At 43.4% G+C, this 11,979-nt stretch overlaps 1 protein-coding gene across 4 annotated transcripts in view; it reads right to left on the bottom strand.

Annotated features, from left to right (window-relative positions):
• The window catches only part of PACSIN2 (protein kinase C and casein kinase substrate in neurons 2), a 97,959-nt gene that overhangs the window by 3,097 nt on the left and 82,883 nt on the right, over positions 1-11,979 (bottom strand). Inside the window, exons 8-11 of one of the 4 annotated variants that reach the window (XM_019544357.1) lie at positions 11,548-11,553; positions 8,169-8,293; positions 7,253-7,369; positions 6,137-6,333 (exon numbers count right to left, since the gene is read on the bottom strand). In XM_019544357.1, the coding sequence (XP_019399902.1) occupies positions 6,137-6,333; positions 7,253-7,369; positions 8,169-8,293; positions 11,548-11,553 (445 nt within the window). The remainder of the gene's footprint in view (positions 1-6,136; positions 6,334-7,252; positions 7,370-8,168; positions 8,294-11,547; positions 11,554-11,979) is intronic. The other 3 variants (XM_019544359.1, XM_019544358.1, XM_019544360.1) reach the window with 3 other exon arrangements.

Here is an 11,979-nt window from a genome sequence, read left to right as displayed (position 1 = left end):
GTAGGGGATGGTCAGGAGGCTCCTGGTCCTGGGCATGACCTAAAACTGCACCCTGCCAGGAGTGGGTGGCCTGGTGGGGCTCTTAGTGGTGCAGGAGCCCCCAGGAAATGCCAGGCCAGTTACTACCCCGGTGAAAGGAGAGTTGGGGCACCTTAACCCCAGCTCCCACAACTGAGTGGGTTACCCGCTAGTAGGGCCCAGAGGGCAGACTCCAGGAGATAGAGTGGGGATAGAGACTCAGAGACCTGATAGAAAGAGTACCCTCGACTAGTCAATGCTGGGGCCAGGACAGACCAGTGATAAGGGCCAGGGGCCCACCATGAAGGATGCCCAGAGCTAAGAGGGCTTGGGGTTTCCAACTGGCCTTGGAGACAAGGCCAGCACCTGTATGGCCCAAAGGTCCCGGGGGGGACCACACCTGAGAGGAGAAAATAGTTTCAGGGAGTTAGATAGCCTGAATGAAGGTGGGGTAGGCCGCCTGAATGGAGGGATCTTGGAGGGGTCCTGATAGGAGGATTCTGGGGCCCAGTGTGAGGCCAGTGAGAGTAACAGCTGGATGCCATCTGCAAGGCTTGGGCTGCTGTGTAGGGGAGGTACAGAGCCACAGATAGCATCCCCTGGCATCAGGGCAGTAAATGGGCAGCCTCCCACTTAATTAACAACTATTAATTAAATATCATCAAGGTGTGGTGGGCAAGAAGGCAGGCGGTTAGCCCAGAAACACGTGGGCTGGCCAAAGACAGGTTACAGGCTCCTTAAAAATCGGCCATCGGTATTGGCCAAAAAACCCTCTATTGGTGCACCCGTATTCTCATAGCTTTGATACTAACAAAAGCTAACATTTACAAATGCACATAAGATATCAAGTATCCAATAAACATCTCAAGATACTTGTTGGGAGGGAGGTGCCTAGGATTAAAATAGCATCACACTGATATTTTGAAAAATTAACATTTCACTTTACCAAAATGCAAATATAATTTGAAGGACTACATCAAGATTAGTGTCACTCTTTCCAATGAGAGGATGACTTTCATCTCATCAGAATGCAAACAGACAAGGCAGGTCTGACTAGTATAACCACTTTCATCAGGCCAAAAAGGGCAACAGAAGCTTTCACTTCACACTTTTAAGATTTATATCTATGAACAGAATCTTCAAGTTCAAGTAAAATAAGTTATATTTTGGTGGGCAAACACCTTCTTTATTCACATATTACAGTCAGCTTTCCCTGAAAAGCTAGCAATTGAAAATTGGGCTGCATGTCTAAACTACAAAACTGATTCCTAAATGTGTGGTTAAAAAGAACAGACCTCTCTTTATTATGCCTTCCCAAAACATGCCTTATTTAGGGACAGGTAGTATATGAACAAGTGCAGCATCTAATACCCCATTATATATGAACACAATATTTTATAAATTACAAAAGCATATAGGGAAAACAAATCTATACTATAGCATTTACTTGAATCTAAGGTGACCCTGAATTTAAGATGATCCCCCCAATAATTAGACTCTTTTTGATAATGTTCTATGTATTGTATCTAAATATTGGAGGGCTGTCTTTAATTCATCCTTCCCACCACTGCAGGGGGGCTGGAAGTGGGGAGGCAGGTGGTATGGGAAGTCAAGCAGCTTGGTCCCTGGTCCCCTGCCTGCCTCCCCAGCCTCTGCTCCATGCTGGCAGGCTCTGTCCCCGTTCTAGCCTAGGGAACCGAGTATAGCCCCAACCCAGCCCAGCTCCTGTAGAAGCTGTGTAGGCTGTATGCTGCTGTCGTGGGGCTGGTGTGTGTCTGTGCTCAGTATCCCAGGCTGCAGTATGGAGGTAGCCTGCTAGCACTGAGCAAAGGTAATGGAGGGAAAAAGGAAGGCAAGGTAGGGGGCAGAAGCTGCAGGGGTGGGAGGAAGATGGGGGCAAAGAAGCTGCAGGTGGGAGACAGCTGCGCCAGGCTCATCACCTCCATGCCAGGAGCTGGGGAGAGACCAGGGCTGCGCTGCCTCGGGCCCCGCCCGCTCCGACATGTGGGTCCACACACTGGTGCGGAGCTGATGCTGGAGTCTGGCACAGCTGTTTGGAGCCTCCCAGCTGCAGCTGGCCCCGGCTCTGGGGAGCTGCTGCCAGAGGGGATCCCAGGCTACTGCCAGCAGGCAGCTGGGACGCTGCAAGCCCTGCTGGGAGCAGCTTGGGCTCCAGTCCTGGCAGCAGCTAGGGGCTGGCAGAGCCAGGCCTGGCTGCGGCATGCCAAGCAAAATGGCCTCGCATGCCACACTTGGCACGTGCTAGGGGTTGCCGACCCCTGTTCTAGGCCATAGCTGCTAAATAATATATTTTTTGCCTTCCAACTTTGACTTGGAGTTGTTTTCCAGGTAGTATTATCTGTGTTTGTGCTTACTTGATGCATGATGATACTGTTCAGACAGCATAGCAATGATTTACAAACAAAAAAACCTTTTGAACTACTGCAAATACATACAGTATTCTTGCAGAAACAGGATTTTCTTAATCCTTCTAAACAAACTAACTCACTGAGGTTACCTAGCAGAAAACACACACCTGGCAGCTACATATTCCAAGTAAAAATCTAAAGGACTTCATGTTAAACCAGCTCAGATTTTTCATCTTTAAGGTTTTATATTTCATCAACTAAGAAATTCCAGCTCCCTAGTTTACAGGCATACAAAGTACTCAGGAAGGAGGCGTAAGACATAATTACTGAAATACTAGCCCTTTGTCTGAAATACAGACTTTCTGCAAAAAATTCTCTGTTGCGGCTCCTGCAAACCGTAGAGGATACTCAGCAGCTTTCCCACCAATGTATTGAGCAACTTTTTTTCTAAACATGTCTAAAATCAAGAGCACTGATGATGGCTGCCAACGCCAGAGTATCTTCTACACCAGTATTAAAACTTGAAATTCAGGAGCAATTAAATTCCTAGCATACCACATATCACTCATCTTTAAACTTTATTTTATATGACTCTACATTTATACAGTCCCCCCTAAATCATTGTCATCCAGTCCACCCCCCTTCCCCCCCAGAAAAAAAACAAAAAAACCCCAAAGCTTCTTATAAAATATGTATCAATTAGGAACCAAGCAATTCCACCATTTTAGAATACCTGAAGGTATTCTATTTCTGGGAAAAGTTAATCTAATATCCAATATCTCTACCTCAATGCTTCTGTCTGCCAGGAAAGAGATCAAGTAAAATAGTTCTCTATAATCCTCTCGGCTTCAGTTAATAGTAAGAAAATGTATTTCATGCAGAACGCGCAGGAATACTTCACACCCTCTGGCTGGTTTTTAACATAAGCCACACAAACTTTATAAATACAAGACATACTTTGCATACACAAGGAAATCCTCTCTGATAATATCTGTGTGCATTTCGCAAACTAAGCCCTCAGACAGATTAATCCCTTGATGACAGGCTCTTTGGAATCTAGCTATATCCAACGCTGGGTGGCAACTGCCCCATTTGGCTCCTGCATGTCTCAAGAAAGCTGTTTTTTCCCCTTAAGAGGCTTCTCTTTTTCAAATGCTCAACAAATGCCTAATCCTTCTAATAGTGCTGCACAAAACCTATGTATTTGACTGCATCCATTTTATACCTTACACCTTGTGAGCAGATTCAAAACTAAGTATCAGTTTGCATACAACTATTAACTTACATAACTTGTATAATAAAACATCATGTGCAAACTAAGTTCTTACTGTGGCTCCTCTTATTCAAAGGTATTCAACTGTCCACCAACAAGTTAAGCCTATGCTATGCCTCTTGTGAAAAATACTTTCCTACATTTTTAATATTATTGTGTAGTGGTGAAATGAAAATTAAATAATTTAAACAGTCACACAGTCAGTAATAGAATCCGGAATGCCCAAACCCCTGGTTAGCCACAACATCCCAGTATATAAACATTGCTTCATTATACTAGAAAGGTTCCACTATCCCTTGGAATATAGCACCTGTCACTTGACAGGCACAAGGCATGCTTATTTCAAATCGATTAGCACATCTCCATCTCCTGCTGGGAAAGTGTTGCAATGAGAATAACCTTTGGCTCCTGTTGATTCCCATGGGGAATGAAGGGGAGAACTGCTTATCTTATTACTGCTTTTCTCCTATCAGGGCAGGATTTCAAGCAAGCCAGCACACCACTCCTTTATTCAATAGCTATAATTATTATTCTAAAAAACTCAGAATTTAATTACATCAGAAAGGCAAATCATAACTGGGTTTTTGACATCAGCCCACCTACAGATATGCTCAGATTTAGTTTAAGGATACCCTGATATCCTTATTAGAATACAGGGGCATCCAGCTCATGTACTTTTGTTTAGCACAGTTGAGTATTGTTCCTTTTGATTACTGTATTTTCCCACATCTAGCCTGAGGGCTATACACATTTTTACAAACTTGACGGGCAGGTGCAGGCTATACAAGGGTGAGGGCTATGCAGAGTCTCTAGAACATCATAGCCTGTCCCTGCCCATCCCCGGCTGCAGGCTCCAGCTCCAGCAGCCATGCCCAACAGAGTGTGGCTGGTGGCGGCGGGGAGTGGGGCTCTGCAGGGGAGGGGAGGGGAGGGATGAGGAGCTGTGAGCCCCGCTCCCCACCTCCACCCACATTCTGCTGGGCAGAGCCACTGGAGCTGGAGCCCACAGCTCTTCATCCCTCCCCTCCCCTGCAGAACCCACAAGCCCAGCACAGCCCGCATTTGTGGCCATGTCTCAGGGTGCAGCGAATACATGGGTGCAGGGAATATACAGAGTATTTTACAAAAATGCAATTTTCTGCGGGTTACACATGGGTGTGGGCTATATGAATGAAAATATGGTACTTAAGCTAAAAAAATGCCTCATGAACTCCCCAAACTTTTAAATTTATCCTATTATGCATACCATAAGACTCCAAGTGAGCCATTTAGGAAAGAAAAAGAGGTCACAAGCAGAGGGAAGGGAAAACAACACAAAGGACATGGGAGATTTAAAAAGGGGATATTGCCCCTTTTCATGCTAAAATTTTGTATCCTTTTTAGAAGGTGCTTGTGCAATCCTGTGAACAGCAGCTGTCAGCACAGGAATTATGACTGAGCTAACTGTAGAAGTGAAATTCTAGGATCAGCACCAGAGGCTGGTTTCTATAAGCTGAGCTCCTGGCTCAGATGCAATTTCAAGTCACCACCATCAGATGCTGCTGTTCACAGGCTGACCAGCTTCTGTAGAACTTAAAGTTTCATACAGTTGGGCTGAACAAATGAGCAGTCACCTGCCAGGCTAGGATGCTTGCAGGAAACAGTCAGTCAGCAGCATTTCTTGCTGAATCCCCAAGCTGGCAGTATGCGCTGCTAGAGTGAATGAACAATTTCCCAGGCATACTTATTAGGATGGAAATAGAGTACCATGAGGCCTCTGACTGCTAGCCTTCTGGCAAGCAGTTACTTGCCAGCTCAGCTATATTCTCCCCGCTTCTGGGGTACTGCTGGGATGTGCATAAAGCCCATGCTCATGGCTCAAAAAGAAGCAGACATTGCCTCAGACAAGAGAGACAACTACAAAAAAGTCTGCAAAGGATGACACAAGACAATCGTCAAGGTGGCATACAGTCAAGAGAGAGAGCTGATTCCTCTCACTGGCTTGAATATCTAAAGTTTTCAGCCTCTGAACACGTTCAGCGAGAGCAAAGGGCAAAAACTCAACTCCTGATACTAGTTTTTAAAGTTGCGATTTCTGAATTCTCAGCGCTGACAATCCCAGGGAGGTGAAAGCCCCATTGGTGCCTCTTACTAAATCACCAGTGAATGGGTAGGCACTATTTAATATCATACTTTCCCCCTACTACAGGTAAGACAGAGGCTAGCGGGGGTTGCTCTATGTAACTGCAACGGATGAAGAGAGGGACTACCAACACTCCCAGAACAAAGCCATGTATTGGGGCTGAAGGATCTATTGCAAGATACAACCTTCTCTGTAATATAAAATAACATTTAGTAAGTGGTTTTGGTAAAAATAATAGTTCTCACTACAATGAAGAGGTGGGAAAGACATTTGTCAGGTACTTCCTTCCTCATTTATTCTTTTAACAATCATTTAAAAAAGCAAAAGCAGTGAAAAGAAAAAAAGCAAACTTACCAGCCTTAAAGCTGAGTTCATCTTGCTCTTGACCCTCATAGTCATAGAGTGCACGTACTCTCACCTCCACTGCCAGGGAGGTATCTTCATCAAATGGATTAGTTTCTCCATTGGCATCAGAGGAAGAAAATGGATTGTTGGGCTCTTCATCTGACCACTCTGTAGGGTAGCTTTGATTTTTCTCATAGCTGCTAACACTGAAAAATCCATTTTAAATGGTTTTAATTTGCTCTCAAGACATTAACCCTGATTACATAATATAATATCAGTTTTAACTACTTAAGTGTACCCATTAGTGCCAATATTTTAGTATTCTGTATTTCTGAAGCAATGTTTCTCAATATTTGAAGCTGGCAATCCCCTATAATTAAAATAATGGGGGTTACTTTGTTTTTTTTAAAATCACTTACGTTTGTGAAAAGTGCATCAGCAATAACAAACCTATGTAATCTGTATATGCCTTGAGAGGCTGACAAAATACTCTAAAGGAAAAAAATGCACAGGTAGTAGGGAGAGAGATTCTCTTTGCCGCAGATTAATAGTTTTCAATACTTCAAGCACCCTGCTCCCTTGCTTTTCTTAACTCCCTCCGGACATTGCAAGCCATCAGTTGTGAAACACTTTAAAGCAACACTTTTAGAACCAGTAACTCACAGTTAAAGAAATGGTAACTGTTGAGTCTACACATGCAATTCCATGCACTCCTAGACAAACTGTCATAATACAACAAGTAACTGACAACATTTAAGTTGGAAGAAAACAGTCTTGAAAGGGGACTTTTCCAGTGAGGACACTCAGCAGCAAGGCTCCAGCAGTAGTTTCACAGCAGATTGTTATACCTCACTTTTTTTTTTATAGAGATATTAAGTAAGAACAAAAAGGCAATGAGAAACTGTGTTAGCAGCCACCAATGTCCAGTGTAAGAGAAGACAACATATCTAGTATCTGTCAGAAAAGATAAGTTAGGTTACAATTCTGTTTACATAACTTTTCATAAAGGCTTCATGCATTGTACAACATAGCATCTTTGCAGAAACCCAAAATTGGAAAGCCTAGATAGAGAAAGAACAAGTGTGAAAACAGTTTTAAAAAAAAAAAAAGCATTCTTTCACCAACTTTTTGATTTTATTGTCCTCCTTTTCACTGACAGTACTCCCAGTATCTTCTTCATCTTCAAAGGGATTGTAACTTGATTGTACTGACTGCACTGTGTTACTCGGGACACTAAGATTGCTATTTGGGAGAGAAAAAGCATTAAGGTGACCCTATCAGCTCAAAGAATCAGATGCCAATATAATTAACGTTACACTAAGAGTGAGCTAATAGCAGTTACCCTTCCCTGGTCAAAAAATACTAAATCAAGGATATTGCTTCAATTCTTCAGGACAGCCCAAACCCACCCCTGCCCTCATCTACTCTGTGTCTGCAACACTAAGTATTTCCTATCATATTTGCAGTTCAATGTTTTAGTTAATCTGTTGCTTGCTAGAGAAAGTAACACCTATTTTCTAGCTGTACTGTATTCCTTTCACAAAGAAAAATCCAAATGTTCTGCCAGTGAGTAAACTGCATCCAGAAATGGTATAAAATTCTTTGCAAGCTAGAATTTTACAGTATTTTACAAAAGGCCATTGTTCCCATACTACAGATGGGGCAAACATATATATGGCAGTTACATATGCCAGGAATGGGGAAGTTCAATTTCTGATGGATTGGTTTCTTCAATTGTAGGACGAAGGAGAAACAAAGATGTGCTGAGTAACCAAAAATAAGATGGATGAGACCCACCAAAATACTCTGTAAGCTTCAGAATCATCTCCTTTCCAAACTCCGGAAGTAATTTTCTGTATTTGTTCCCTAGCTACAGAAGTACTGCAAAGCACTATGTCTTTCTGCAACAAGTGAGACATGCCCTTTTTACCTGGGTGGCTAATGAAATTTCTCATCTGTACTTTTCTAATGAATTCCAAGATAAAATTTCTCTCTTATTCTTCTAGTTTTAAACACTAACATGAAAAAAAAAACTGTTTACCTGCTATGTTTGTTAGGCTGTGAAGCCTGATCTCCTGTCTGGCTAATACCAGTTAGAGTCACTCCATCTGCAGGTTTCTTCTTTTCCCTTCTACTAAGAGTACGGTTTAGATCTCCAGAATACTCCTACAAATGACAACAAAGTACGAATTTAAGCTAGTCAATACTACAAATATTAAAACTGAATTTTAGAACACACAATAAGACCAATGAGCTAATAAGTTAAAAAAGATTTAAATGCTTCATGTTACCTTTAGGTCTGTTCTCTTACGTGCCTTGCTAGGCATTCCGAGAGATCTCTACATCCCTGTTCCAAGTCACCCATTCTTCCCCACCTAATACTACTAGCACATGGGAGAGCCTAATGTAGCTACCAGGTTTCTCTGAACTGGAGGAAGAATACACTGGAATCGGTCTGTGTAGTTGTCTAAAAGTTAGGCTGAGGAGTTACTTTTCAGTGATACAAATGTATATTATATATATTCATCTTTAAAAATAAACTATTTAAAATTATGATAGCCTTTAAGGCCAAGCCTTACTCTATTCTTAAAAAAATATTCAAGCAATACACATTCAACAGATTCTCCTACAATAATCTGCAAAATAATCCACTTGTTACACAATACACAATTTTAGAAGAGAGCTATTGCATGGCCTTTGGCAATTTTATACTGGCAGTAAACAACATGATGACTTCAACTTTTCATATAACTTGAATCCTAAGGTCCAGCACTGTGGGTTTTTAAAAATACACAGCTTAGTCACTGTTGCTAAAATCCATTATTTTCTATCCAAGAAAATATAAGCATGGTTAGAGTTGTTATAAAAAACATGGAGTTATATATAAAGCATCATGATATTGGAAGTTTTGAACTTATAAATTTGAAACTAATGAGTAGATAAGCAGGTCTCACAGCACAGGGCTGCACACAACTGACAGTTGCAAAGTCAATCCTAAATTGCATTTAAGGAGATGATCCTTCAAGCCCAAAGGGAGGTAGTCCTAACACGGATCAAAGGGGGCAAGAGGGCTCACCAAAAGCATCCGGGAACATCTCCTAGCTAAAAAAGAGGCGTACACCCAATGGAAGGGAGGGGCCATCACCAGGGAGGACTATACCTCTGTTGCTCCGGACTGTAGGGTGGGAGTCAGGAAGGCCAAGGCAGAGATGGAACTGGGAACAGCTGCCCGGATCAAGGACAAGAAGTCCTTTTTTTAAATACATAGGGGGTAAAAAGAAGGTACCAGATAACGTGGGGCCTCTGTAGGACAAGCTAGGAAATCTGGTTGTCGCACTAGACAGCAAAGCTAACCTATTTAACAATTTCTTTGCCTCCATTTTTCTGAGCAGGGACTGGGTCATCCCCCCACACTGGGACCCCCGTAGGCCCCAGGGGAGGTGTACCCACACCTAGGGTCACAGAGGACCTAGTCAGGGAACTTCTGGAGGAACTGGACGTATTTAAATCAACAGGTCCTGATGATCTCCACCCCAGAGTGCTGAGGAAATTAGTGGAGATCATTATGGGATCCCTGGCATGGCTTTATGAGCATTCACAGTGCTCTGATGATGTGCCAGAGGACTGGAAAAGGGCCAATGTGGTTCCCATTTTCAAAAATGTGAGGAAGGAGGACTCAGGAAACTATAGGCCTGTTAGTCTTACTTCAGTCCTGGGTAAGCTTTTTAAGAGAATTATCCTGGCGCATGTCCGCCAGGAGCCAGCAGGGGAGATTATGCTTAGGGGCAACCAACATGGGTCCATTAGAGGCAGATGCTGTCAGACCAACCTGGTGGCCTTCTATGACCAGGTCACAAAATCCTTGGATGCAGGTGTTGCGGTGAACATGGTCTTCCTGGACTTTAGGAAGGCCTTCAACACTATCTCTCACCCCATTCTCATCAAAAAACTAGGAGACTGTGGCATCAGTACCTACACAGTTAAATGGGACACTAATTGGCTGGAGGGCCACACCCAGAGAGTGGTGATGGACGGGTCATATTTGACCTGGAGGGATGTGGGCAGTGGGGTTCCGCAGGGCTTGGTCCTCGGGCCCGCCCTGTTCAACATCTTCATCAGTGACTTGGATGAGGGGATAAAAAGCACCCTGTTCAAATTCACAGATGACACTAAGATGTGGGGAGAAGTGGGCATGCTAGAAGGGAGGAATAGGCTGCAATCAGACCTGGACAGGTTGCAGGGGTGGACAGATGAGAACAGGATGGGTTTCAACACTGACAAGTGCAGGGTACTGCAACTGGGGAGGAAGAACCAGCATACCTACAGGCTGGGGAACTGCCTTCTTGTCAGTGCAGAGGCAAAAAGGGATCTTGGAGTCATCATTGATGCCAGAATGAACATGGCCCAACAGTGTGGAGACATGGTCAGGAAGGCCAACTATACCTTGTCATGCATCCACAGATGCATCTAAAGCAGGTCCGAGGAAGTGATCCTGCCCCTCTATGCGACACTGGTCAGGCCGCAGTTGGAGTACTGCATCCAGTTCTGGGCGCTGCACTTCAGAAGGGGTGTGGACAACATGGAGAGCGTCCAGAGGAGGGCCACCCGCATGATCAGGGGTCAGCAGGGCAGGCCCTGTGAGGAAAGGCTAAGGGACCTGAACCTGTTCAGCCTCCACAAGAGGAGGCTGAGGGAGGATCTAGTGGCCGTTTACAAACTAGCCTGGGGGGGACCAGCAGGCACTGGGAGAGTCCCTTCCCCCTCCCCCCTGAGAGCTACCAGAAGTGACAAGAAATAATGGTTAGAAGCTGGCAGAGGGTAGATTCAGGCTAGACATCAGGAGGCACTACTTCACTGTCAGGGTGGCTAGGATCTGGAACCAACTTCCAAGTGAAGTGATGCTGGCTCCTACCCTAGGGGTCTTTAAGAGGATGCTAGACGAACACCTTGCTGGGGTTGTTTGATCCCAGTACTTTTTCCTGCCATGGCTTGATGATCTACTCTGGTCCCTTCCGACCCTACCAACTATGAAACTCTGCATACTAATGTAAAGTAGAAACTGAGTGGCAACACAATAGCAGTACAAAAAAGGGACAAAGAAAACAAAAGCAGAAAAAAAACTTGTATTACCATAGGAACTACTATCCCCAATTTGAATGACCCTGTTCAAAAATCAGGATTGGGCTTGTTGTAGAAAAGTAAAAGGTGAAGTAGAATACAGGGAAAATAAAAAATGCTAAAAACTTGATAAGCTGGTATTGTAAGCTTACTCAGTTAGGAACATCAGTCTTAAAAAGCAGAATTCAATTGGCTTTCAGATATTTCTGGTATTTCAGATATTCAGGTTCTTTCAACTGAGTACTTTTGCAGTTTACGATTTAATATTTCTGAATGTGGTTGATCATAAAATATTTACTTACTTCATCCTTGTAGCATGTAAAGAAAAATTATTCAGTTAGAAAACAGAAGTAACTTAATATTGAGAGATACAATTAGTTGAAGCCCAACAGCCCACACACAAAAAGCAACTGTAGTTCAAGACTTCGCACTGACAAAAATAGTGTGTCACTGAGCTTATATTTGAGCTTTTCCAGCCCTGAAAATCTCAATTAAAAATGCTGCTAAAAATGTGTTTAAGCAACATATTTCAAATTTCCCCTTAACGATAAATGACATTTCCATTCCAGAGGCAGGAATTCTTGAGGGAGCCATCTTCTATTACCCTAAGTGCATACCTGGGATGGACACAGACAAGCTTTCAGGTATCATGATACCGTTCCTCAGGACTCAAGTGAAACCTGAGGAAGGGTACTGTGATAACAAAAGCTGGTCTGTGCCCATCCCAGGCATGA

Source organism: Crocodylus porosus, unplaced genomic scaffold (assembly GCF_001723895.1).
Source record: "Crocodylus porosus isolate Cpor-Errol unplaced genomic scaffold, CroPor_comp1, whole genome shotgun sequence".
NCBI classification, from domain to species: domain Eukaryota; kingdom Metazoa; phylum Chordata; order Crocodylia; family Crocodylidae; genus Crocodylus; species Crocodylus porosus.
This window is presented reverse-complemented; position numbering and strand designations above follow the sequence as displayed.